Here is a 23089-nt window from a genome sequence, read left to right on the forward strand (position 1 = left end):
GCCTCTGTAAATCGGCAAAGAGAAAACAGGAATAAAGAAAATTATCAGAAGCAAGGAAATTGTAATGGAAAATAAAGACATGGCAGATGAATTGAAGATAAACTTTCATTCTGTCATCACAAAAGAGGGCACAGAGAAGGAAAAAACTTCCAAGTATGTTAGGGAACCAACCAAATAGGTGAAATTGATCTAAATTTGTATGAGAAAGAACAATGTGATGGGGATATTAATGGGCTTAAAGAGTGGCAAATCTCCAGCACCTGATACTCAACATCTGAGTATTAAATGAAGCTTCCTGTGCCCACTATCTGATGGACAAGTGCTCCTCCACGTGACACACTATTTGGAGGAAAATCTGAGGATGGTAAGGGCAGGAAATATACTCTGGGTGGGGACTGAAATATCCATCAACAAGTCACGCCACTGTTGAATGAGCAGGGAACATCCTGAAGGGCATAGCTGCTAGACAGAGTCTGAGGCAGGTGGTGAGTGAATCAACAACTTATTTGATCTCCTGTTTATCAGGCTGTCTGTTCCACATGCACATGATCAAAGTTATCGGAGTGACCAACAAACTTTCCATTAGGACGCAAAGTCCTGAGTTCATCTTCAGGTGCTGTGTGGCGTCAGCAATGAGTTAAATGTGATAGGTTTTGTACAGATCAGTTGAGCCAAAACTGTCCATCCATTGGACACTGTGATCAAACAGTAGAATTGTATACGACCTTAATGGTCCAGCATATCATCTGCTCTGCTCTTGCCACAGTATCAGTCCGAGTGAATGAACAGTGCAGGAGTGGATAGCGCCAGGAGTATCTCAACAACAGGTGTCAAACTGGTGAAGGCTTAACGCAGGAATGTTTTTATAGCAAACAGCAGAACAAGCGTGAGGGAAGTGACCTGAAAACCAATGAATCAGATCCAAACCCCTGCATCCCTGCCGGATCCGTCCATGGCTCGTGTGAATGATTAACTAACCATCTGAAGCATTGGGTGCTCCAAATATCCACATCCTTAATGAAATATGTTTCAGTATGTCTGAACGTTCCAGTATAAAACATAAAGCTGAAACATTGGCAAACATTATTAGCCAAAAGAATCCAGTCGGTGAAAGCAGGAATTAAAGCAAAATATGGCGGACTCTGCAGTGTGAAACAAACAGAAAAGCCTGGAAAATCTCAGCAGGTCTGACAGCAGCTGTGGGGAGAGAGAATAGAGCCAACATTTCGAGTCTAGATGACCCTTCATCAGAGCTCTGACAAAGGATTATCTGGACACAAAAACTTTGGCTCTAGTCTCTCCCCACAGATGCTGTCAGACCTGCTGAGACGTTATAGAATGAGAGAATCGTAGAACCCTACAGTGCAGAAAGAGGTCCTTCGGCTCATCGAGTCCGCACCGAACACAATCCCACCCAGGCCCTACCCCAATATCCCTACATATTATACCCACTGATCCCTCTAATCTCCACATCCCTAGATACTAAGGGGCAATTTCTCAGCATAGCCAATCAACCTAACACGCACATCTTTGGACTGTGGGAGGAAAGCAGAGCACCTGGAGGAAACCCACGCAGCCTTTTCTGTTTCAGTAGTCAGTAGATGATCTATTTTGACTGTCTATTGCGATCCCTGTCATCACAGATGTCAGTCCTCAGCTAATTCAGTTCAATCCAAATGGTATCATGAAATAACCAAAATAAATTTAAACTGTAAATGCTTTGGGCCGGCAATATTCTGGCAAGAGAAAGATGTATCAGTGATCGTACTTATAACAATCTCAGATGTGGGGTGTTTGCTGACCATTGCACTATGTTCAGTACAATTTGCAACTCGGCAGATGCTGAAGCAATTAGAACACATATGGAAGAAAACTGGCTAAGTCAGGGGTTCTATTCGTAGACACGCAGGGTAGAATAGGTGTAGGGTGATGCGGCGGCGCGGGCTTGTTGGGCCGAAGGGCCTGTTTCCCGTGCTGGGTTGTTCTTTGTTCTTCTTTGTTCTTTGTAAAACCTGGATACCAGTCAGGCCTGGGCTGCTATATGCCAAGTAACATTCACGCTACAAAAAATGCCAGGCAATTACAAATGTCATCAAAAGAGCTTCCACCCTTCCCTCCCTGGCGATTGAATTTCATTACAATCATTGAATTCCCCACTATCACGATGCTTGGGTGGTTGTGCGGAGGTTCGGGGTGGGGGGGGGGGGGCGCGGTGCAGCTGACCTGAAACTGAATTGTACCAGGCACAAAATACTGGTGAGGAGAGCAGGTCAGATTCTGGAGATACTGTGGAGAGTGACTCACTTCCTCACCCCCCAAGATCTATTCATTATCTAAAAGGCACAAGTCAGAGTGTGATGGAATAGTCTCCACTTGCCTGGATGTCCGCAGTTCCAACAACTTTCAACACATTCGACAGTATCCCGGACAGAACAGCCCCCTGATTGACAGCCCATCTCACCAACGTCGACATTCACGCCCTTCACTATCGACACACACGGCAGCAGGGTTTGAGTGTTTGCTATTTACATGATACACTGCCACAACATAATAAAAAAGTGGATCATATAGTCTATCAGGAATCTGATGTCATGTTGGGTACGGAAGTTCAGATGAAATTAATCCCATTGAAATTATTGCTGGTTCTCTGGGATTTCTCACTCTCTTTGAAAATTATTTTAAATTAAAATTTGGTTTATTTATACGTCGTTTAAATTAAAGACAGAATCAAAATGTGATCTTTATTCAGTGTTCAGAACGGATCAGGACCCAGTCCAGGGATCGTCCCCTGTCCCCAAAACAACTGGGAAATCCCTGAACAGATCCTTTCCTTCTCATTCTCAGTGTTTTCACTCTTTTTAAATACACTCCTTATTATTCTTTACAGAAAGTAAATGAAATGGCAGACATTGGGAACCCAACGGACTGTTCCAAACTTCTCCTGGATCTGGTGATAGAGAAGGGCTCTCGGGCTCTCAGGGTGATGTGGGAATCCTTTGTGGAAATGCACCGTGGGTTACCAAAGTTGGAGAAAATACTGAGAGAATTACCGACACTTGGTACAGTAAAGTCGCACAGTGAATTAAACATAGCAGATTTTTCTGATATTGCAGATTGCTGATTTCATGATTGTAATTCCTTTAATCAGGTCCTGATGAATTTGTTTACATGAATATCCGACAAGGTTTATCAGAAATACCCAGTAACCTAAAAGGTAAGTGATGACAATGAAGATTGCAAACTAATTATTTCACTTCCAAGAGTCTGAATAATTAGTTGTCAGAATTTGGGAATCAGAAAATCAAAGTCTCGGAATCAGGGTTAAATATTGTTTGAATTTGTTGTTCATCCTCATCTGTTCTGCAGAGGTTTAAGTTTGCAATTCATACACATTAGGAGCAAATGTTGCCCTCTCAGTCCCTCTAAACTGCTCCACCATTGAACAAGCCCATGGGTAACTGCATCGCACATTCACATTGCATTCTTTTTTCTCCCCGTCATATTTTGTCTGTTGTGCTTTATATTATTTCACTTAACCAACTCTGAATTACCAGAACGTCATTTTCTTGTTCTGTGTGTTATCCACCAAAATCCATAAATACTTTGAATGCCTGAATTTCACTGAACTGTTGCCAAGTTTGTTTTTTCAAGTTTATCCATTAAATAGTTCAAATCCTCAGTTAACTTAATCCATTTCGGAGGATTAGCTATGTGGAGTTATGGGAAAGTGCATGGGTGGGGTTGTTCTTTCGGACAGTCAGTACAGACTCGATGGACCAGGTGGCTTCCTTCCCCACTTACAAGGGCATGCCTAGTTAGCATAGAACATAGAACACTACAGCACAAACAAGCCCTTCAGCCCAAAAGTTGTGCGATCATATCCCCACCCTCCAGGCCTATCTATAACCCTCAATCCCATTAAATCCCATATACTCATAGAGAAGTCTCTTAAAAGACCCCAGCGAGTTCGCCTCTACCACCACCGACAGCAGCCGATTCCACTCACTCCCCACCCTCTGAGTGAAAAAAAACTTATCCCTGACATCTCCTCTGTACCTACTCCCCAGCACCTTGAACTTGTGCCCTTTCGTAGCGACCATTTCAGCCCTGGGAAATAGCCTCCGAGAATCCACTTCTCAACATTTTATAAACCTCTATCAGGTCGCCTCTCATCCTTCATCTCTCCAGGGAGGAAAGGCCTGGCTGCCTCAACCTATCCTCATAAGGCATTCCTCCCAATCCAGGCAACATCCTTGTAAATCTCCTCTGCATCCTTTCAATAGCTTTCACATCCTTCTTGTAGTGAGGCGACCAGAACTGCGCACAGTACTACAAGTGGGGTCTGACAAGGGTCTTATAAAGTTGCAGCATTACCTCCCGACTCCTAAACTCAATCCCTCGACTAATGAAGGCCAGTACGCCTTCTCGACCACACCCTCCATCTGCAAGGCCGATTTAAGAGTCCTATGGACCAGGACCCCAAGGTCCTCTACACTGCTAAGAGTCCTACCCTTGATATTATACTCCCTCATCCAATTGGACCTGCCAAAATGGACCACTACACACTTATCCGTGTTGAAGTCCATCTGCCACTTCTGCGTCCAGTCTTGCATCCTATCTATGTCTCGCTGCAACTTCTGACATCCGTCCAGACTGTCCACAACACCACCAACCTTCGTGTCGTCGGCAAACTTACCAACCCATCCCTCCACTTCCTCATCCAGGTCATTTATGAAAATGACAAACAGCAATGGTCCTAGAACAGGTCCCTGGGGCACTCCACTGGTGACTGACCTTCATGCAGAAAAAGACCCACCCATCTGCCTTCTGCAGGCAAGCCAGTTCTGGATCCACAAGGCCAAAGCCCCTTGGATCCCATGCCCTCTCACCTTCTCAAGAAGTCTTGCATGGGGGACCTTATCAATGTCTTGCTGAAGTCCATTAAACCACATCCACTGCTCTTCCTTCGTCAATGTGTTTAGTCGCATTTTCAAAAAACTCAACTAGGCTCGTAAGACACGTCCTGCCCTTGACAAAGCCGTGCTGACTACTTTTGATCATATTAAACTTCTCTAAATGTTCATTTTCCTGTCCCTCAGTACCCTCTCCATCAACTTACCAACCACTGAGGTCAGACTGACTGGTTGATAATTTCCCGGCTACCCCTGTTCCCTTTCTTGAAAATAGGAACCTATCCTCCGGAACCTCTCCCGTCTCCATCGATGACGCAAAGATCATCGCCAGGGGCTTTGCAATCTCTTCCCTCACTTCCCACAGTAACCTGGGGTACATCCCATCCGGTCCCAGCGACTTGATGCAATCTTGATGCAATTTAAAAGTTCCAACACATCCTCTTTCTTAACTTCTACATATTCAATCTTTTCAGTCTGCCACAAACCTGCTGTACAACCTCCCAGATCATTTTCCACTGTGAATACCGAGGCAAAGTATCGATTTCTTCAGGCTCCGCACAGACTTTTCCCCCTTCACCTTTTATAGGTCCTGTTCCTTCACACCTCATCCTTTTACTCTTCACATATTTGTCGAACTCCTTGGGGTTCTCCTTAATCTTACCCGCCAAGGCCTTCTCATGATCTCTTCTGGTTCTCCTAATTTCCTTTTTAAGCTCCTTCCTACAACCTGGATACTCCTCTAGATCCTTACCGTCTCCTAGCTCTCTGAACCTTCTGTACACCTTTCTTTTCTTTCTGACTCTGTTCATCACAACCTTCGTGCACCACGGTTCCCGTGACCTACCAAAACCTCCCTGTCTCTTCAGAACGTTGTCTTGCAGAGCTCCAGAAAAACATTCCTTGAAAATCCGCCAACTTCCTTCAGTACTTTTCCCCAAGGACACCGCCTTCCAATTTACTCGTCTGGTGGCTTCATATTTCCCCTTACTCCAGATAAAGACCCTCCTAGCCTGCCTGACCCTGTCTCTTTCCAATGCTATCGTGAATGAGATAGAATTATGATCGCCATCCCCAAGATGCTCTCCCACCGAGAGATCCGGCACCTGTCCTGGTTCATTAGCATGCTTGTAATGTCTCTGTTTTGCAACTCATGAACACCCTTCAACTTGTTCTGGAAGTAAATTATCGAGAGCTCAGTGAGCCTTCACGAGGAAAACCATCAAAGTTAATGAGTGCTGCTTATTGTGTTGTTGTTGTAAATTATGAATTACCTTTTTACATTTGATCCCTTTAATTTATTCTTCTTCCTTTTGGAACAAGTAAATGATGTGATTCGGCCTCGTAAATGTTCCTTTACACTGTTTCATAGGGTCAGGGACAGTATTGAATTACAGACAAACTTCCAATTATTTTCTCACAATCATTTAAGAAAGATGCATTCAAACACCATCTCTTTGCAGTAGATTTTTGACCCAGGTCACAAGTCTATGGACTTACGATCAGAGAGACTTGTAGCGAGCATGTCATTGTCAATGATTCTATGACACTCTGACTCAATTATAAATAAATATTCAATATGAGAGTGAAAGCAGTGAGTTTTGTAGTAAAATACGAAGTCTCTGTTACTCGGGTGCAGAAGCTTCCATATGTCCAGCAGCCCAGCCTCAGTAACATGATTTCTCAGTGATTTGCTTATATTGGAGCACGGGTTTGATGATGCTGAGAGTCAGTCTCCCATTTGGGACAGAACACAATTCGAATCTTACCCAATAAGAACAATCCTGTTCTTCTGGCTAAGATAAGACTGAAGTTTATTTTCATGAATTGTGGGTCATTCTCATTTGGGGCCCATGAATGAAAGTTCCGTGCCTTCTACTCTTCAGTTATACAATACCAATTCGCCTTCATTGTCCGTATGTTGTGAGTGGACACAAAACTTCACCAGTCTGTGAAATAAGATTGTTAAACCCCTTATTCCCCCTGATGGGTGAGAGGAAAAGAAGACCTACTTTGCCCAGGATCTGCACAGATACTATGTTCTTTATCTGACAAATGTGTATTCTTTAAAAAAATGCAATTTTGCAGCTTTGATGTTTCAGCTGAGAGAGCATTTTCCCTGGTACATTCTAGCTAATTACCATGAACACATCCATAATAATCTGCATTTAATTGATCCGACCGGAGTATCCAGCTGGGCAAGTAGCCTGATATCAGAGAAGAAAGCATTAAAAGAAGGGGGAAAAGGAGAAAAAGAGAAATGTACTGCCAATGCAATGGCCTTTACGTGGTTCCGCTGGGATTACTGTGAGATAAAAACTATATACGTAAAAAAGTTTAACTGCAAATTTGATCCATTTCCAAATGCTGAAAACCAAATGTGCTTAAACCAACCAAAATGGCTCACTATTCAACCCATTAAATGTCTGCTTGAGAACAATAACAATAAATCTCTAGAGCAGATCTTCCGACTCTAAGGCCTACAGCTCCATTGGTGATAAGCCACATGAGTTAACTCTCCCGTCTACGGTCAGCTAAGGCTTTCCCCCTGCCTATCAAAGTGTTCACATCCCCACCCGTTACGTGAACTGGCTAAAACTTTCTGAATATCACCGAATAAAGCAAAATGCATATAAAAAATAAATCTCAGCCACTTGGAAAATTATACCAGCAAATAACCTGTGATGTGGTTGCTGCAAGATTCTCTCCAGCTGCTTCCTCTCCAAGCGGCTCACACTGATGCCCAGATGTTGCAATCCCTCTGCAGCCTCCAATGCAGATGAAAAGCTTGCATCCTTGAGGCGAGCTCTCAGCCTCACTTGAAACCTTGTGCTTTTCTCTCTAAGCTGTTTTTTAATAGCTGTATACATGTTTACCATTCCAGATGTGGGGAGTCGTCATTATCTAGCATGAATCGCCTTTCCTTTCAATTGGAGATTTTTCTCACCTCAAGCTTTGGTGAGAGTATACTGTTTTGTCTGGAATCTGAAAAATTTTACTACTGATTATCTCAGGGTGCATTAGTGTTCAACAGCTTTTGTTGCAGTGATCTCTGATCCCGCTCTCGTTGTAGTGGAACATCGACTGGCAGTTTCTCTAGGTCATTGAAAGAGCTTTTGACCAAATGGATAATGTCCTATAAATTCACAGGGGATTCTGTCTCCTGAATTTTTCGAGGTGCTCATATCTGTCCTCTAACTGCCTATTCTGATCGAGTCAATGAAAGAGTAGCTTGTCATTGCTTATGTTGTTATCCTCAAACTTTCTAATTCTGTTCTCAGACTCCCGTAACTGCTTTGAAAATCCGCTGACAGTTTGCTCCAGTTCTGAGATTGAATTAATGCTTTTCTAAAGGACCTCGTTTATGGAATTTCTGAATGTTCTCAGTTCAGGAAAGTGCTCAGCCCAGGCCTTTCCAAACCTGACTTTTCTCAGATCGATCAGCATGGGGTTCAGCTCAGACTTCTGAATACAGGATGTGGTGCTCAGGCAGCCCTGATGCTGCCATGCGGAGAGGGGTAGGGAATTCTCACTTCTCTGTTTCAATTTTCCTTAAGCACTTTTGCATTCTCTTCTGTCACATAGTTTGGCTCTTGTTGTTTCTATATCGATAAGTGAAAATTGTTTAGAGGTTATTTAATAACTGGATGGTGTTGGATCTTTGTTCAACTTGAACAGAGAGTCGGCAGCGATTAATTTTTCCAGCTCCCTCTTTTGTGGGAAAAGTGGGAAACCCACTTTTCGAAGAACTTGGTCTGACAGGCAGCCCTTGAAATTTTAAATGTTTCACTAGACTTTCACTAATTTCATCTTCCCTTTCCCCGACAAGTCACTCTCATTCCAAATTAAGTCTTAGTTACTTTCTGTAACCCCATCAGTGTTATACCTTCCATTTTCAGGAACGGCTTAGCAACTTTTAACGGCATTTTGCCTTCTAAACAATAAACGCCAAAATAATTTTACCATTCAGCATCCAGTAACTGGCCTTCCATATGTGAGAATTTCCACTGAATTTTTACCGAGAATCAAATAACTCGTTTTGGACGTTTTAAAATTCCAGACAGGTCCCCACTTCAAAAAAAAGAAAAAATGTGGACTAACAAAGTCACAGAACCACTACTTAGTTTTAACAACAAGAAAGGGACATCTATTAAACAATGAAAAATGGATTATAATACACAACTTTACTCTTCCTTACACAAGTTCTAAGAATAACACTAATGAAGAAGTATAATTGCAGGAAACTATGATGGACTCATCAGCACACAAGATACTGTCTGCATATTTCTCCTCAGAATCCGCTCGGATGCTTGTCATTTGCGAGTTCCGAAACTCCACACCCAAAAAAGCTTCATCTTTTGCATTATATCTCACATCGACTTTCTTGCACAAATCCTCTCCCGCACACATCCTTTCCTGTCAACACATCCTCACTACACACACATCCTCTTTATCACACACATTCTCTATCACACACATCCTCTCCAGTCCGCACAACCTCTCTGCCATATACACCCTCTCGTGTACACACATCCTCTCTGCACGCACATTCTCTCTGGAACACACATTCTCTCTGGAACACACATCCACTCTGGCACACACCCTCTTCTGGCACACACTTCCACTACTGGCACACACATCCTCTCCCAGCAAACACATTCTCTTTGGCACACACATCCTCTTCTGGCACACACATTCTCTCTGGCGCTCGTCCTCTCTGGCCCACATCTTCTCTGCACACATATTCTCTCCGGCACACACACCTTCCGTGGTACAAACACATTCTCTTTGGCACACACATCCTCTTCTGGCACACACATTCTCTCTGGTGCTCGTCCTCTCTGGCCCACATCTTCTCTGCACACATATTCTCTCCGGCACACACACCTTCCGTGGTACACACACATCCTCTCTGGCACACACGTACTCTTCGGAACTCATCCTCTCTGGCAGTAACATCCCCTCTACACACATATCCTTGGCACACACATCCTCTCTGACACACACATCCTCTCTGACACACACATCCTCTCCGGCACACACATCATCTCCAGCACACACATCCTCTCTGACACACACACCCTCTCTGACACACACACATCCTCTCCGGCACACACATCCTCTTTGACACACACACATCCTCCCCGGCACACACACATCCTCTCTGACACACACACATCCTCTCTGACACACACACATCCTCTCTGACACACACACATCCTCTCCGGCACACACATCCTCTCCGACACACACCCTTGCCAGCACACACATCCTCCCTGGCACACACATCCTCTCCGGCACACACATCCTCTCCGGCACACACACCCTCTCCGGCACACACATCCTCTCCGGCACACACACCCTCTCCGGCACACACATCCTCTCCGGCACACACACCCTCTCCGGCACACACATCCTCTCCGGCACACACACCCTCTCCGGCACACACATCCTCTCCGGCACACACACCCTCTCCGGCACACACATCCTCTCCGGCACACACACCCTCTCCGGCACACACATCCTCTCCGGCACACACACCCTCTCCGGCACACACACCCTCCCCGGCACACACACCCTCTTCTGGCATGCGTATCCTCTCTGGCACATGCATCCATGTTCTGTGGCACACGCATCGTCTGTGGCACACACATTTTCTCTGGCACACACAACCTCAGTATCACACATATCCTCTCTGGCACACAAATACTGTAGCATACAAATCTACTTTGACACATATCCTCTCTGGCACACATCCTCTCTCGCATACAAATCCTCTCTATCACATGAATCCTCTTCTGGCACACGCCTTCGCTCTGGCACACACATCCTCTCTGCAACTCACATCCTCTCTATCACATCCTCTGTTCCTTACAAATCTTCCCTCACACGTCTTCTGGCACACAATCCTTTCCATGACATGAATCCTCTTCTGGCACACATCCCCTCTGGCCCACACATCCTCTCTGGCAAAGACATCCCGTCTGGCGCACATATTCTTTCTGGCACTCACATCTTCCCTGGCACACACATCTTCTTCTGGCATACAAATCCACTCTGACACATATCCTCTCTGGCACACATCCTCTCTCGCATACAAATCCTCTCTATCACATGAACCCTCTTCTGGCACACGCCTTCGCTCTGACACACACATCCTCTCTCGCACACATATCCTGTCACATGAGTTCTCTTCTGGCACACCCCTTCCCTGTGGCACACACATCCTCTCTGCAACTCAAATCCTCACTATCACACATCTTCTTCTGGCACTCACATCCTTGCTGGCACATACATACTCTCTTGCACAGATGCATTCTTCTGTTGATTCCTTCACAATCTCCATCTCATTCTTTCACACTCTCTCACTCCATAACTCATTCAATCTCTCTACCACATCCTCCATCTCATACCCATTCACACATTTTCGAACTCTCTCACTCACTCTTTCCCACACACCTTCATAACCTCTCTCATCGATTATCTCTCTCTTTCAAACTTACTTTCTCATGTTTATCCTCTCTCGCACCGTTTTTCATACTATGTTTGTCACCCCCTGTAACTCAAACCCACACATTCTGCTCACTCACTCTAGTTCACATACTCTCATTAAGGTAACAAGGATCCATTTGTCACGTAAAATACTCTAGTCTCGCCGCTATTACCCAATTATAGATTCTGATGGTCTCTGTTTTTGCTCATGTTCCTTAACTGCAGCAGTTCTCATGTTCGTGAAAGTTGACCTTTTTCCCTTCATGCTCTGCAGACATTTCGCTGTTCGTCCCCGTTTGATCAATTGAGCCTCATCAAACCTCACTCTTGTTATGCAGCTTTAATATAAACACATTTCAAGCCTTTCATTTAATGAGGCAAACAAGCACAGCAATTCAATTCAATTATTTATTTATTTTACATTTCCCGTACCAACTCAAACATAAACAGTTGTAACTCATTAAATCTTCATTCTACTTTAACCAACTGAACATTAACTTTCAACTGAACTTTAACTCTTAAACTGCACCTTAACTTTGAACATCAACTTTAACTAAACGTCAACTTTAACTATTTAACTGAAAATTGATAGTATCCAGTTGAGGAAAAACATTAGCCAAGAAATATTCTCGATGTAGAATCTATTTCCCCTTCTCTGAAGCATCCTTCAGGGTACAAGTCTACTTGTGATAGTCGGTCTTTTTGAGTTATCGCTGCTAAACAAAGGACTCGCCTGGCTTTTTATCCATAATTCCCCACTCGCCTCCTGAAGATTATCTGTCATCCAGCAAATTGTGCATCCAGAAACTGATCACATGGTTCAAAAATCCGCTGAAATTACTTTGGAAAGACACCTTTATGCTTAGTTCATTTTATATATCCCATACATAGCAGCTATATAAATCAGAGACGCAGTGTTTCTGTTAATAAAGAGCAAAGAACAAGAACAAAGAACAACACAGCACGGGAAACAGGCCCTTCGGCCCAAGAGCCCGCGCCGCCATTTTAACATTATGAGTGCCCTTCATTATGAGTAAACATTATGAGTAAACAACCTCCCTTATCTGGGCCAATACTGGAAGCTTCACAAAATAGCTCCCAAACAATCTCTTTACGACCGGTACCTGGTTTTAATCCGTATGTTGAATAAAAATCCCAGCATGCTTCTCTCCCAGCGAGATTACCCTTTTTACAGTCACTGTTGCTATTATTGTTGTTAAGTCATTGTTGTAGCCGTTCTTTCTCTGTCCACACCCTGTTTAAGCAGATATTCAAATCCAAGTCATGTTACATTTGAAGTATATCTATCAGTAGTTCGGGCTTTCTTATGAACAATTACGTTTCTAACTTATTTTCCATTACATCTCTCCGGAATTCATACAATCAAAATATGCATTTGTTACTTTAGCGTCAAAACTACAACAATAATTGCAACATACAAAGTAATTCTTATCCATAGTTGTATTTGTACTTTCACACCCCAATTCCAAAATTCATCTCAGCAGTTGGCTCTATTTCTTGCTGCTATCACTTGCCTGGTTTTCCCTCTTTGTTGAATGACTTGGGCAATAGTTTGGTGAGCTGTATGTTTCTTGATCCATTGCAAGTCTCTCTGTAAAATTATGTTAGTTTCACATCTATCATGCACTTGCCCAAAGTACTGTTTGATTTTTCAGTGACATTATTAATGTTTTCTTCCAGTTTATCAATGCCGACCAGCTTGAGGTGGCCTACCCTTGATGGGATCTGGGCTTAGAAGCAAAGAATGGTGTTAGTAATGGGAAAAAAAGCCTCACAGTCATGTTATGGTTACTAAAATACACAACTACAAAGGGATGGGTATTCTTTGAGTTCCCTGTCTGAAGGCAGGTTTGAACAATGACTGAAAGATCTCAGACACGGATAAGGCAAGGGGTGACGTCCAGAATTTGCCCTAGATACAGCAGGAATTGAACTCCATGCTGCTGACACAATATGGCCCACAATCTGACCAACTGAGCCACCGGGCTCCCCAGTAACATGGATGACCAGGTAATAGAATAGGAGAACTTTCCATGTTCAAAACTGTTGGTATTCCAGTGCTCATACAGTATGAAAGGGAATCTGTTGAAGGTGGGATACGTTCACAGTCAGACTCCTGAACAATTACAATCTCTGTATCTCCCATTCATATCCAATATCCCATTTACCATTTCTGCAGCAGGTTGGGAACATCGACTAGTTCACAGATTGATGGACCCAAAAATCATCTGTCATGTAACCATGATCCTTGCAGACTCCCAGTGAGGTGTCTGTATTCAGAGCAGGTTGGAAAGCAATAATCATCAGAGAGAAAACATCTTTATAAAAATGGGAAAGTTGTGGAAATACTAAAGTTGTCATGATCTAAAACTTTAATTGAAAATTGTTGCTTGTGAAGCGAGATTTCCAATGACTTAATTTCAATTCCTGCACAAACCTTGACTGACACTGTAAGTCTAACAATTCACCAAAGATAGTGTTTTAATGCAACTAACATTTTTCTCTGTTCTGACTGAAGATCTCCAACAGAAACACAAGGAGACACTCCGGGTACAAACTGAAACACTGAGAGTGAACACTATCCTCATAAAGGAGAAGGCTAAGGTTTTCCAGCTGGTTGATCGATACGCTGAGCTAACGGTTATTTCCAAGGTTCGAGATCGGACACTCGTCGAACATGAACTGCTGGCAAGAGGCCGAGACCATGAAAAATGGAGAGTGAAACATCTCCGGAAAGAACTGGAAAAAATCCGAACTGATCAATTGTTTCAGAGCAGCTTTTCCCTGACGGGCAGTTTCCTGCAGAAAATTAGGAGATTTTTCCACCTATCCCATTCTGAATCCAATTCCGGGAATTCAGCAGCAGTGAGCGGAGTCCCGGGAATTGGAAAAACAACAATGGTGCAAAAGATTGTTTATGACTGGGCCACTGGGAAAATATACCCACACTTTCAATTTGTCTTCAGTTTTAAATTCCGGGATTTGAACACTATTAACTGTAGAATAAACCTGAGGAAACTGATATTGGATCAATATCCTTACTTTGGGAATATTCTGGGAGAGCTCTGGAAGAACCCAGAGGGATTGCTGTTTATATTCGACGGTTTGGATGAATTCAAGGACACGATTGATTTTGCCGACAGTCGGAGAAATACAGAATCTCAGTTCATGTGCACAGATCCTGAATGCTGGTGTGAAGTGTCTGACATTGTGTACAGTTTAATACAGCACAAGCTGCTCCCAGGATGTTCAGTGCTAGTGACCAGCCGCCCCACTGCATTACGTTTATTAGAAAAGGCTGAGATCAGTGTCTGGGCTGAAATCCTGGGATTGGTTGGTGATGAATGGAAGAAATATATCAACAAGTTTTTTGAAGATCAGGCGGTGGCAGCAGCTGTTTTCAAACACGTGGAGGAGAACGAGGTCCTGTACACCATGTGTTACAACCCTTCCTACTGCTGGATCCTCGCTCTGTCACTGGGTCCCTTCTTTACACAAAGAGACAGGAAACAGCAGCAAGTTCCCAAGACCATCACCCAACTATATTCCTACTATATTTACAACATTCTGAAAAACCATGGTCAAGAGATTGAAAACCCCCGTGATGTGTTACTGAAGCTTGGTGAGATGGCCTACACAGGAGTCTCCAAGGAGAAGATTGTGTTTAGAAATGAAGACTTGATTGAGTACAATCTACAACCTTCCCAGTTCCTGTCTGGGTTCCTGATGGAACTTTTAGAGAGAGATGATTCTGCCCAGAGTGTGGCTTATACATTCCCACACCTCACCATCCAAGAGTTTGTAGCTGCACTCACACAATTCCTGACTCCAGATCCCTGGGAGATCGGGAAACTCCTCAGTGAAGCCCACAGCGAGGAAGATGGGCGATTTGAGATATTTCTCCGTTTTGTTGCTGGTCTCTCCTCCCCACAATCAGCTCGACCCCTGGAGAAGTTTCTGGGTCCATTTCTTCATCAAACAACCTGCCGAGTGATTGACTGGGTGAAGGAGAAGGTTGAAGGGCAGATTGGAGACACAGAGACTGAAACTGGGAAAAGGAAGCTCCTGAACACATTCCACTATCTGTTTGAGTCTCAGAATAAAGCACTGGCTGAGAACACAGTGGGATCTGTGGAAACACTTCCATTTAGTGGTTTGGGACTGACCCCGATTGACTGTGCAGTCCTGTCTCATGTCATTGGACTCTGTGACACAATAAAACACCTCGATCTACAGGAATGCTACATTCAGTGTGAAGGGCTCCAGCGGCTGGGACCCGTTCTGCCCAAGTGTCAGGAGTTGAGGTAACTGTTTTGTCTCATAGCGGATATTTTCATTGTTGAGAAGCCATTCCTTTGTTCTAATAAAACAGAGGCATGTTCAGTTGAGGAAGTCAAAAGGGAAATAATGTTCAATGGTCACAGAGAACGTGTGGGAGAATGGTACAAAGTAATAATGTTCATTTCAGAGCAGCTGCAGACATGATGGGCCGATTGGCCTCATTCTGAACCTGTAATAAATCTCTGATTCTCTGATAAAACTACATTAGCACAAGAAGGCAGATTCTCGTGGGCAAATAGGCATGGGCAGTAAATGTTGGCATCACCAGCGATGATCGCATTCCTTGAGTGAATAAAAGCGTTATTGGGATAAATTTTAAATAATTGGTGCTGCTAAAGCCTGTTTACAAAAGTTAAAAAAAGGATATTTAGCTCTCCCAACAGAAACCATCTGGTTAAGTATGATGCTAAAAAGAATTTTGTTTTTCTTGTGTTCGGTACAGCTTACTGTTTGAACATAAGAGCGTAAGAAATAGGAGCAGGAGTAGGCCATCTAGCCCTTCGAACCTGCCCCGCCATTCAATAAGATCATGGCTGATCTGAAGTGGATCAGTTCCACTTTCCCGCTCTCTCCCCATAACCCTTAATTCCCCTGTCTATCAGAAACCTACCTACCCCTGATTTAAATATATTTAGTGAGGTAGCCTCCACCACTTCAACGGGCAGAGAATTCCAGAGACTCACCACCCTTTGAGTGAAGAAGTTCCTCCTCAACTCCGATCGAAACTGCCCCCCCCCCCTTATTTTGAGGCTGCGCCCTCTAGTTCTGCTGTCCTTTCTAAGCGGGAAGAATCTCTACCTCCACCCTATCCATCCCTTTCATTATCATATGTCTCTATAAGATCCCCCCTCAGCCTTCTGAACGCCAATGAGTACAGACCCAGTCTATTCAATCTCTCCTCATAGGCTAACCCCCTCATCTCCGGTATCAGCCGAGTGAACCTCCTCTGCACTCCCCCCAAGGCCAATATATCCTTCCGCAAGTGCGGCGACCAAAACTGCACACAGTACTCCAGCTGCAGCCTCACCAGTGCCCTGTACAGTTGCAGCAAGACCTCCCTACTTTTGTATTCAATCCCCCTCGCTACAAAGGCCAGCATCCCATTTGCCTTCTTGATCACCTGCTGCACCTGCAGACTGGGGTTTTGCGACTTGTGCACAAGGACCCCCAGGTCCCTCTGCACCGTACCATGCTGCAGCTTTTCACCTTTTAAATAATAATCCCTCCTACTATTATTTCTGCCATAGCGGATAACCTCACACTTGCTAACATTATACTCCATCTGCCAGGCCCTCGCCCATGCACTCAGCCTATCGTTGGGGTCTTTTGAGAGACTTCTGGATGAGCATATGGGATTTAATGGGATTGAGGGTTATGGGTAGGACTAGTAAAGGATATGATCGGTGCAATTTATGGGCCAAAGGACCTGTTTGTGCTGTAGTTTTCTATGGTCTATCAACAGCAGAACCATCATTGACCCTTTCTGTTGCTTCCCCCAATTCACAGTAATATAAAGCCAGTTACAAACGGCTGTTTTTTAACCAACCAATGAATTTAGTTTCCTCAGGGTCACGATGAGATTTGCCATTTCCCTTTTGAACACAGTATGGGCCGGCTCAGAGTAGTTAAATGATCAACTCCCCTCCGACCCTCAGCTAAGTGTAACAGTACTGCTCCAGGCTGGAGCTGCATACTTGACTAAATTGGGTTGACCCATTCTTTTAGGTTGTGGTGACTGGCTCCTGGCCTTCCCTTCATCCACTCCAACAAACTGAGATAGATGGGAATTAAACCTGTATCAACTGCTTAGAAAGCAACTATGCTCACTATTATATCACCATCATTGCATTTAGGGACTCCTGTGGTGCAGGTGCACCCACAGTGCTGTGAGGAGAGTCTCTGGATTTTGACCGAGTCACTGTGAAGGAACTTTGATATATTTCCAGGTCAGGATGGTGTGTATGTTGGAAGGGAAGTTCCAGGTGGTGATGTTTCCACTGATCTGCTGCCCTTGTCCTTCCAGGGATAGAAATCCCCAGTTTGGAAGGTGCTGTGTAACGGGCCATGGTGAGCTGCTGCACTGCATCTTGTAGATGGTCCAACAACCACAACTATCTTCCTCTGTGCTGGTGTTACTCCAACCGGCAGAAAGGGTTTTCTCTCATTTCCATTGATTTCAGTTTTTCTCTGGCTCCTTTTTGCTACATGTGATCATATTCTGCCTTGATGTCAAGGGCAGTCACTCTCATCTCACATCCTGAGCTCAGCTCTGTTGTCCGTGTTTGCATCAAGGCTGTAATGAGGTAGGGGACTGAGTGACCCTGAGTAAGCACAAGCTCGGAGTCAGTGAGCAGGTCATTGCTAATTAAGTGCTGCTTGTTAGTCTTGTTCGGCTTCCATTACCATGCTGATGATCGAGAGTAGACTGATGGGATGGTAAATGGACAGATTGAGTTTGTTCTCTCCTTGTTGTTTACGGTTATATCTGGACAATTTCCCACTATTTTGGGTAAACATCAGTGTTGTAACTCTACTGGAACAGCTTGGCCAAGAACAAAGCAAATTCTGGAGCAGTAATCTTCAGTACTGGAATATTGTCAGGATCTGTGGTCTTTGAAGTATCCATTACCTTTAGATATTTCTTGACACCATGTGGAGTGACGTATCTGTGATGCTGGGGACCTCTGGATGGTTCAGCCACTGAAGTTAGTTACTAATATTTGAGCCATATCTTTTGTACTGATGTGTTAGTCTCCTCAGTCATGAGGATGGGATATTTGTGGAGCCTCCTCCTTCTGTTATTTCATCATCCACTACCATTCACAGTTAAATGTGGTAGGACTGCAGAGCTTAGATCTGAGCCGAGGAAACCAGAATTTCCTGAATGAGGAAACCTGCTGCTGGAAAATCTCCAGTCAAACTGTCAGTGATATGAAACAGGGCTTTTGGATAATCCTTTTCCTATGTGAGGATCTACGGGGAAGAGGGAAATCCCGGTAATTCCCGGAGATAGAACACTAGCCATACCTGCAGAAAATGTAGAGGCTGTTTACTGTGGAATGGAGCTGGAGACACCCCTCCCCGATAAACTAATCAAACAGAAATGTTTCAACTTTCTAATGGGAGAATAATCTTTCCTTGTTGTATAAAATCCAGGGGACAGATCTTAAAGCAACAATTAGCACAGTTTCACACTTTAACTCACCCTGGTATACTATACAGGTGATATAATGTCAATAGTTAAGAAGCACAGAGAATCCTGAGGGATCCACTCTCACAGCTTTACCATTTAACACTCAGTAAAATCCACAATTCTCATAAAATCCTGGATTTATATAACAGCAGAAATGATTTGAATTTCTGGAACCGTAGCCGGGTCAGTGAGATTCTGGAGGGTAATTCTGATGATCAGGAAATGAAATTAGAATGTGGGACATATTTAAAATTACTTGCTTGTTCACAGGTTGTGGGCATCACCTCCTCTAGGGGCCATTAGTAGTGGGAAATAAATGCTGGTCTAGCCATCAACACCCATATCCCATGGACAATTAAACAAAATATACATTTTAAGAGGTGTAAAAGTGGTTTCCCCCAGTAGACAAACCAGTGAGAGTGAATTGTTCATCATTTTTCAATGCTGACTATTGCCTTTTCCATTCAACAGAAAGGGTTTGATATTATTTGATTTATTATTGTCACATTTATTAGTGCCAAAGCATTCTGTACATAGGGAAGGAAAGGAAAGAGTCCAGAATGTAGTGTTGCAGTCACAGCTAGGGTGTAGAGAAAGATCAACTTGGGTGAGGTAGATTATGGTAAATTGAGTCAGTTCACCACTGGTGCTAAGTTTCTGGCAAAAAATGGGTTCAGCTATTTCTCCTGCTGAATATTATTCTAAATTTAATATATTTCCCACTTTCTCCATTTAGTCTGGGTAACAATAAAGTGGGAGATTCAGGAGTGAAACTATTGTCTGCGGCTCTGAGGAATCCAGAATGTAAAATACAGAAACTGGAGTAAGTATCAGACTGTGTGAGATTGTGTTAATAATCAGTGGATGTCTAACACTGTAAATTATTATCAGTGTCAGTAATAGTGTCATTAATAACCATTCCATATCATTCCTGCCAGTATTCGTGTTAAACATCACAGATTCACTCTGATTCCTGAAATCTTTCTCTCTCTGATCTCCAGTTTGGAGAGTAACAGTCTCAGATAGTCTCACCTCTGCTCTCAGTACAAACCAGTCAGTGACGTGTCTGAACCTGAGTTACAATAAACTGTGAGATTCAGGAGTGAAAGATTTAACTACTCATTTATAATTATTCTCAAAACCATTCATGAGAATAAAAAAGATGAACAAAACAATTAAATGTTTATAGAATTACCAGATATGGCTGATCACATGTTTAATTTAGTTTAATTTGTCATTCAGATTATAGATGTTTCTGTCTGTCGGCTTCTCAGTTTAATTAAACATAGAAAACTGCTGTATATTGGTAAGGCAGATTACAAATTACATGGAATTCTGATGAGTTTTATCCCGAGGGATCCATTCTCAAATTTATATTAAACGGAGCTGAAGGAGCATCTTAGAAGAGGATGCAGAGATGGAGGTGGGGAGGGTTATGAAGAGAATTCCAGAGCTTACAGCCCAGCAGTTCAAGGCACAGCTCAGCTGGCAATGGCAATAATCACAGTGCAGAATAGTCTGAATCATGTCCCTATTAATAATGGACATTGTTTTTAAGAACACAAATAATGATACCAAATATACCATTGTTATCAGTATTCGTGTTATTAAAAACACTGTCTGCTATTAGTAGGCACACAATAAGCTTGGGAGCAAAGTTGGAGACCCTGAAATAAAAGAGACAAAGGCAGCCTGGATATGAAGTTATCTGAGTGACAGGAAACAGGCAGGACAGGTGAACTGCACCTTTTCATTTATAGGAAGCTGACAGTGGCTTTCTCCAGCAACCTGTGTTACTACGACTAATTTTCTTTGCATATATTAACAAATTAGACTTGTGTTTATCTAAAAATGAGATGTGAACCTGGTGAAGCTCCAGCACACAGCCACCAGACCAGACAGTGGAAGCAGCATATGGTAGACCGAGCTCCATCATACCAAAACCAATGGATCAGATCAGAGATCTGCAGTCTTGCCATATCCAGTCATAAAGTGGTAGACATGGAACAAATGTTGGACAGGCCGGTTACATCAGGCGACACGGTGGCACAGTGGTTAGCACTGCTGCCTCACAACACAAAGGACCAAGGTTCAATTCCAGACTCGGGTGACTTTATGTATAGAGTTTGCACGTTCTCCCAGTGTCTGTGTGGATTACCTCTGGGTGCTCCAGTTTTCTCCCACAGTCCAGAGATCAGCGAGTTTGGTTGATTGCTGCGCTAAGTTGTCCTCGGTGTCTCAGGGTGTGTAGATTAGGGGGATGAATGGGTCATATATGTGGAGTTCCAGAGAAAGGGCCTGGGTATGATATTCTTTCAAAAAATTGGTGAAGACTCGATGGGCCAAAGGGCCTCCTTCTACACTGTGGGAATTTTATGATTCTATAAACATGCCACAAGAATTCCATCATTACTGATGAGGGAACCCAGAGCATCAGTGCCACCTTCAGCCAGAAGTGCTGAGTAGAATGATTAATCTCGGCCTCCTCATGAGGCTCCGCATTACAGATGTCAGTTTGATTCACTGCATGTGAGGCAAAGAAATGACTGAAGGCACTGCGTACTGCAAAATCTGTCAGCCTGGCAGTACCCCAGCAATGGTACTGAAGAATTGTGTTCCATAACTAACCATTCCCCGAGCCAAGCTGTTCCAGTACAGTTACAACACTGGATCTGCCGGACAATGGGGAAAAAAGCAGGACAAATCCAATCTGAATTACTACTCCATCAGTCTGTTCCTGATCATCAGAAAATGTGGAATCCTTCCAATGCCTCATGATCATCACTGCAGGAATTCCTCAGGGTGATGTCCGAAGCCCAACCACCTTCAATTGCTTTATCAATGTCCTTCCTTCCATTATAAGGTCAGAGTGAGGATTCTCACTAATGATTGTACAATGCTCAGTACTGATCACAGTTCCTCAGAGACTGAAGCAGTCCATGTCCATAAACAGCAAGACCGGAACCAAACAGAAAATACTGGAAAATCCCAGCATGTCTGACAGCTTCTGTGGAGAGAGAACAGCGAACCCTTCAAATCTGGATGACTCTAACAGAGCTAGTGCATTAAGGTCTGAAGAATGTTCAGACTTAACCTGATAAATGGCAAGTAATGTTTCACTACACAAATGCCAGGGAAGGACCATCTCCAACAGAAGGGAATCAAAACCATATTCCCTTTACATTGAATGGCAGCACCATCACTGAATCCTCGACCAGCAACATCCTGAGAGATGGGGGTTGCACTGGGACCATTGAACAGACACTGAACTGTAAACACTGTGGCTCCAAGGGTAGATCACAGCCTGGGAATTCGGAGATGAGGAACTTGCCTCCTTTCCCCTGAATTTTTACCCACCATCTCCAAGGCACAAGTCAGCAGTGTGATGGAATCCGCTCATCTTGCTGGATTGATGCAGCTTCAGAAACACTGAAGAAGCTCATCCAGGGAAAAGGAGCCATTGGATCAGCTGGCCATTCACCAAATTAAACATTGACTGTCTCTACCACTGACACACAGTGGCAGGATTTTACCACATACAAGGTGGAATGGAGCAGCTCACCAAGGTTCCTGAGACAGCATCATCCAAACAGGTACTATCCATCACTGAGATGGGCAAGGATATCAGAAGGATGGAACACCAACCAGCTTCAGATTTCTTTCCAAATCACACACCATTCTGACTTGGAATATATTGCTTTTCCATCACTGATGTGGGATCATAATCCTGGATATCCCTTCCTAACGGTTTTGTACCAGATGCTGTGCAGAATTTAAGAAGATGGCTCACCACCTCCTTCTCGCAGCCCATCCCCAATTGCCCTTAAGTGTTTGCATTGCCCGTGATACCATCATCCCCTGAAATAATTAATAAAGACAAGCTCGACCCACTGAAGGGATGGGTAATTGTGCCTGTGTGTAACCCAAACACCATCACAGAAGAGAGAGAAAACGGCTGTGACAGGACAAATTGTGTGACCATTGTGCCGGCCAGAGGAATTCTAAAGATAGATCTGGTGGAACTATTCAATATACCCAGCGAGGGTCTCAATGTCCTGGTGTTGTGCTGTGTTCTATAAAACCTGGAGTTAGAGTGGAGAAGCTTTGAACAAAGTGTGATGCAATACAATGT

The 23089-nt window shown here is 43.7% G+C and overlaps 1 protein-coding gene across 1 annotated transcript in view; it reads left to right on the plus strand.

Moving 5' to 3' along the window:
• Window positions 1-19858, plus strand: part of LOC145337649 (NACHT, LRR and PYD domains-containing protein 12-like) — a 31090-nt gene extending 11232 nt beyond the window's left edge. The window contains exons 5-10 of the mRNA XM_080182466.1: window positions 2888-3059; window positions 3149-3214; window positions 13942-14565; window positions 14716-14846; window positions 15042-15727; window positions 19694-19858. Of these exons, the coding sequence (XP_080038592.1) occupies window positions 2888-3059; window positions 3149-3214; window positions 13942-14565; window positions 14716-14846; window positions 15042-15727; window positions 19694-19784 (1770 nt within the window). The 3' untranslated portion in view covers window positions 19785-19858. The remainder of the gene's footprint in view (window positions 1-2887; window positions 3060-3148; window positions 3215-13941; window positions 14566-14715; window positions 14847-15041; window positions 15728-19693) is intronic.
• The last annotated feature ends 3231 nt before the right edge of the window (window positions 19859-23089 follow it).

Source organism: Carcharhinus amblyrhynchos, unplaced genomic scaffold (genome assembly GCF_965287045.1).
Source record: "Carcharhinus amblyrhynchos unplaced genomic scaffold, sCarAmb.v2.hapA scaffold_55, whole genome shotgun sequence".
NCBI lineage: Eukaryota > Metazoa > Chordata > Chondrichthyes > Carcharhiniformes > Carcharhinidae > Carcharhinus > Carcharhinus amblyrhynchos.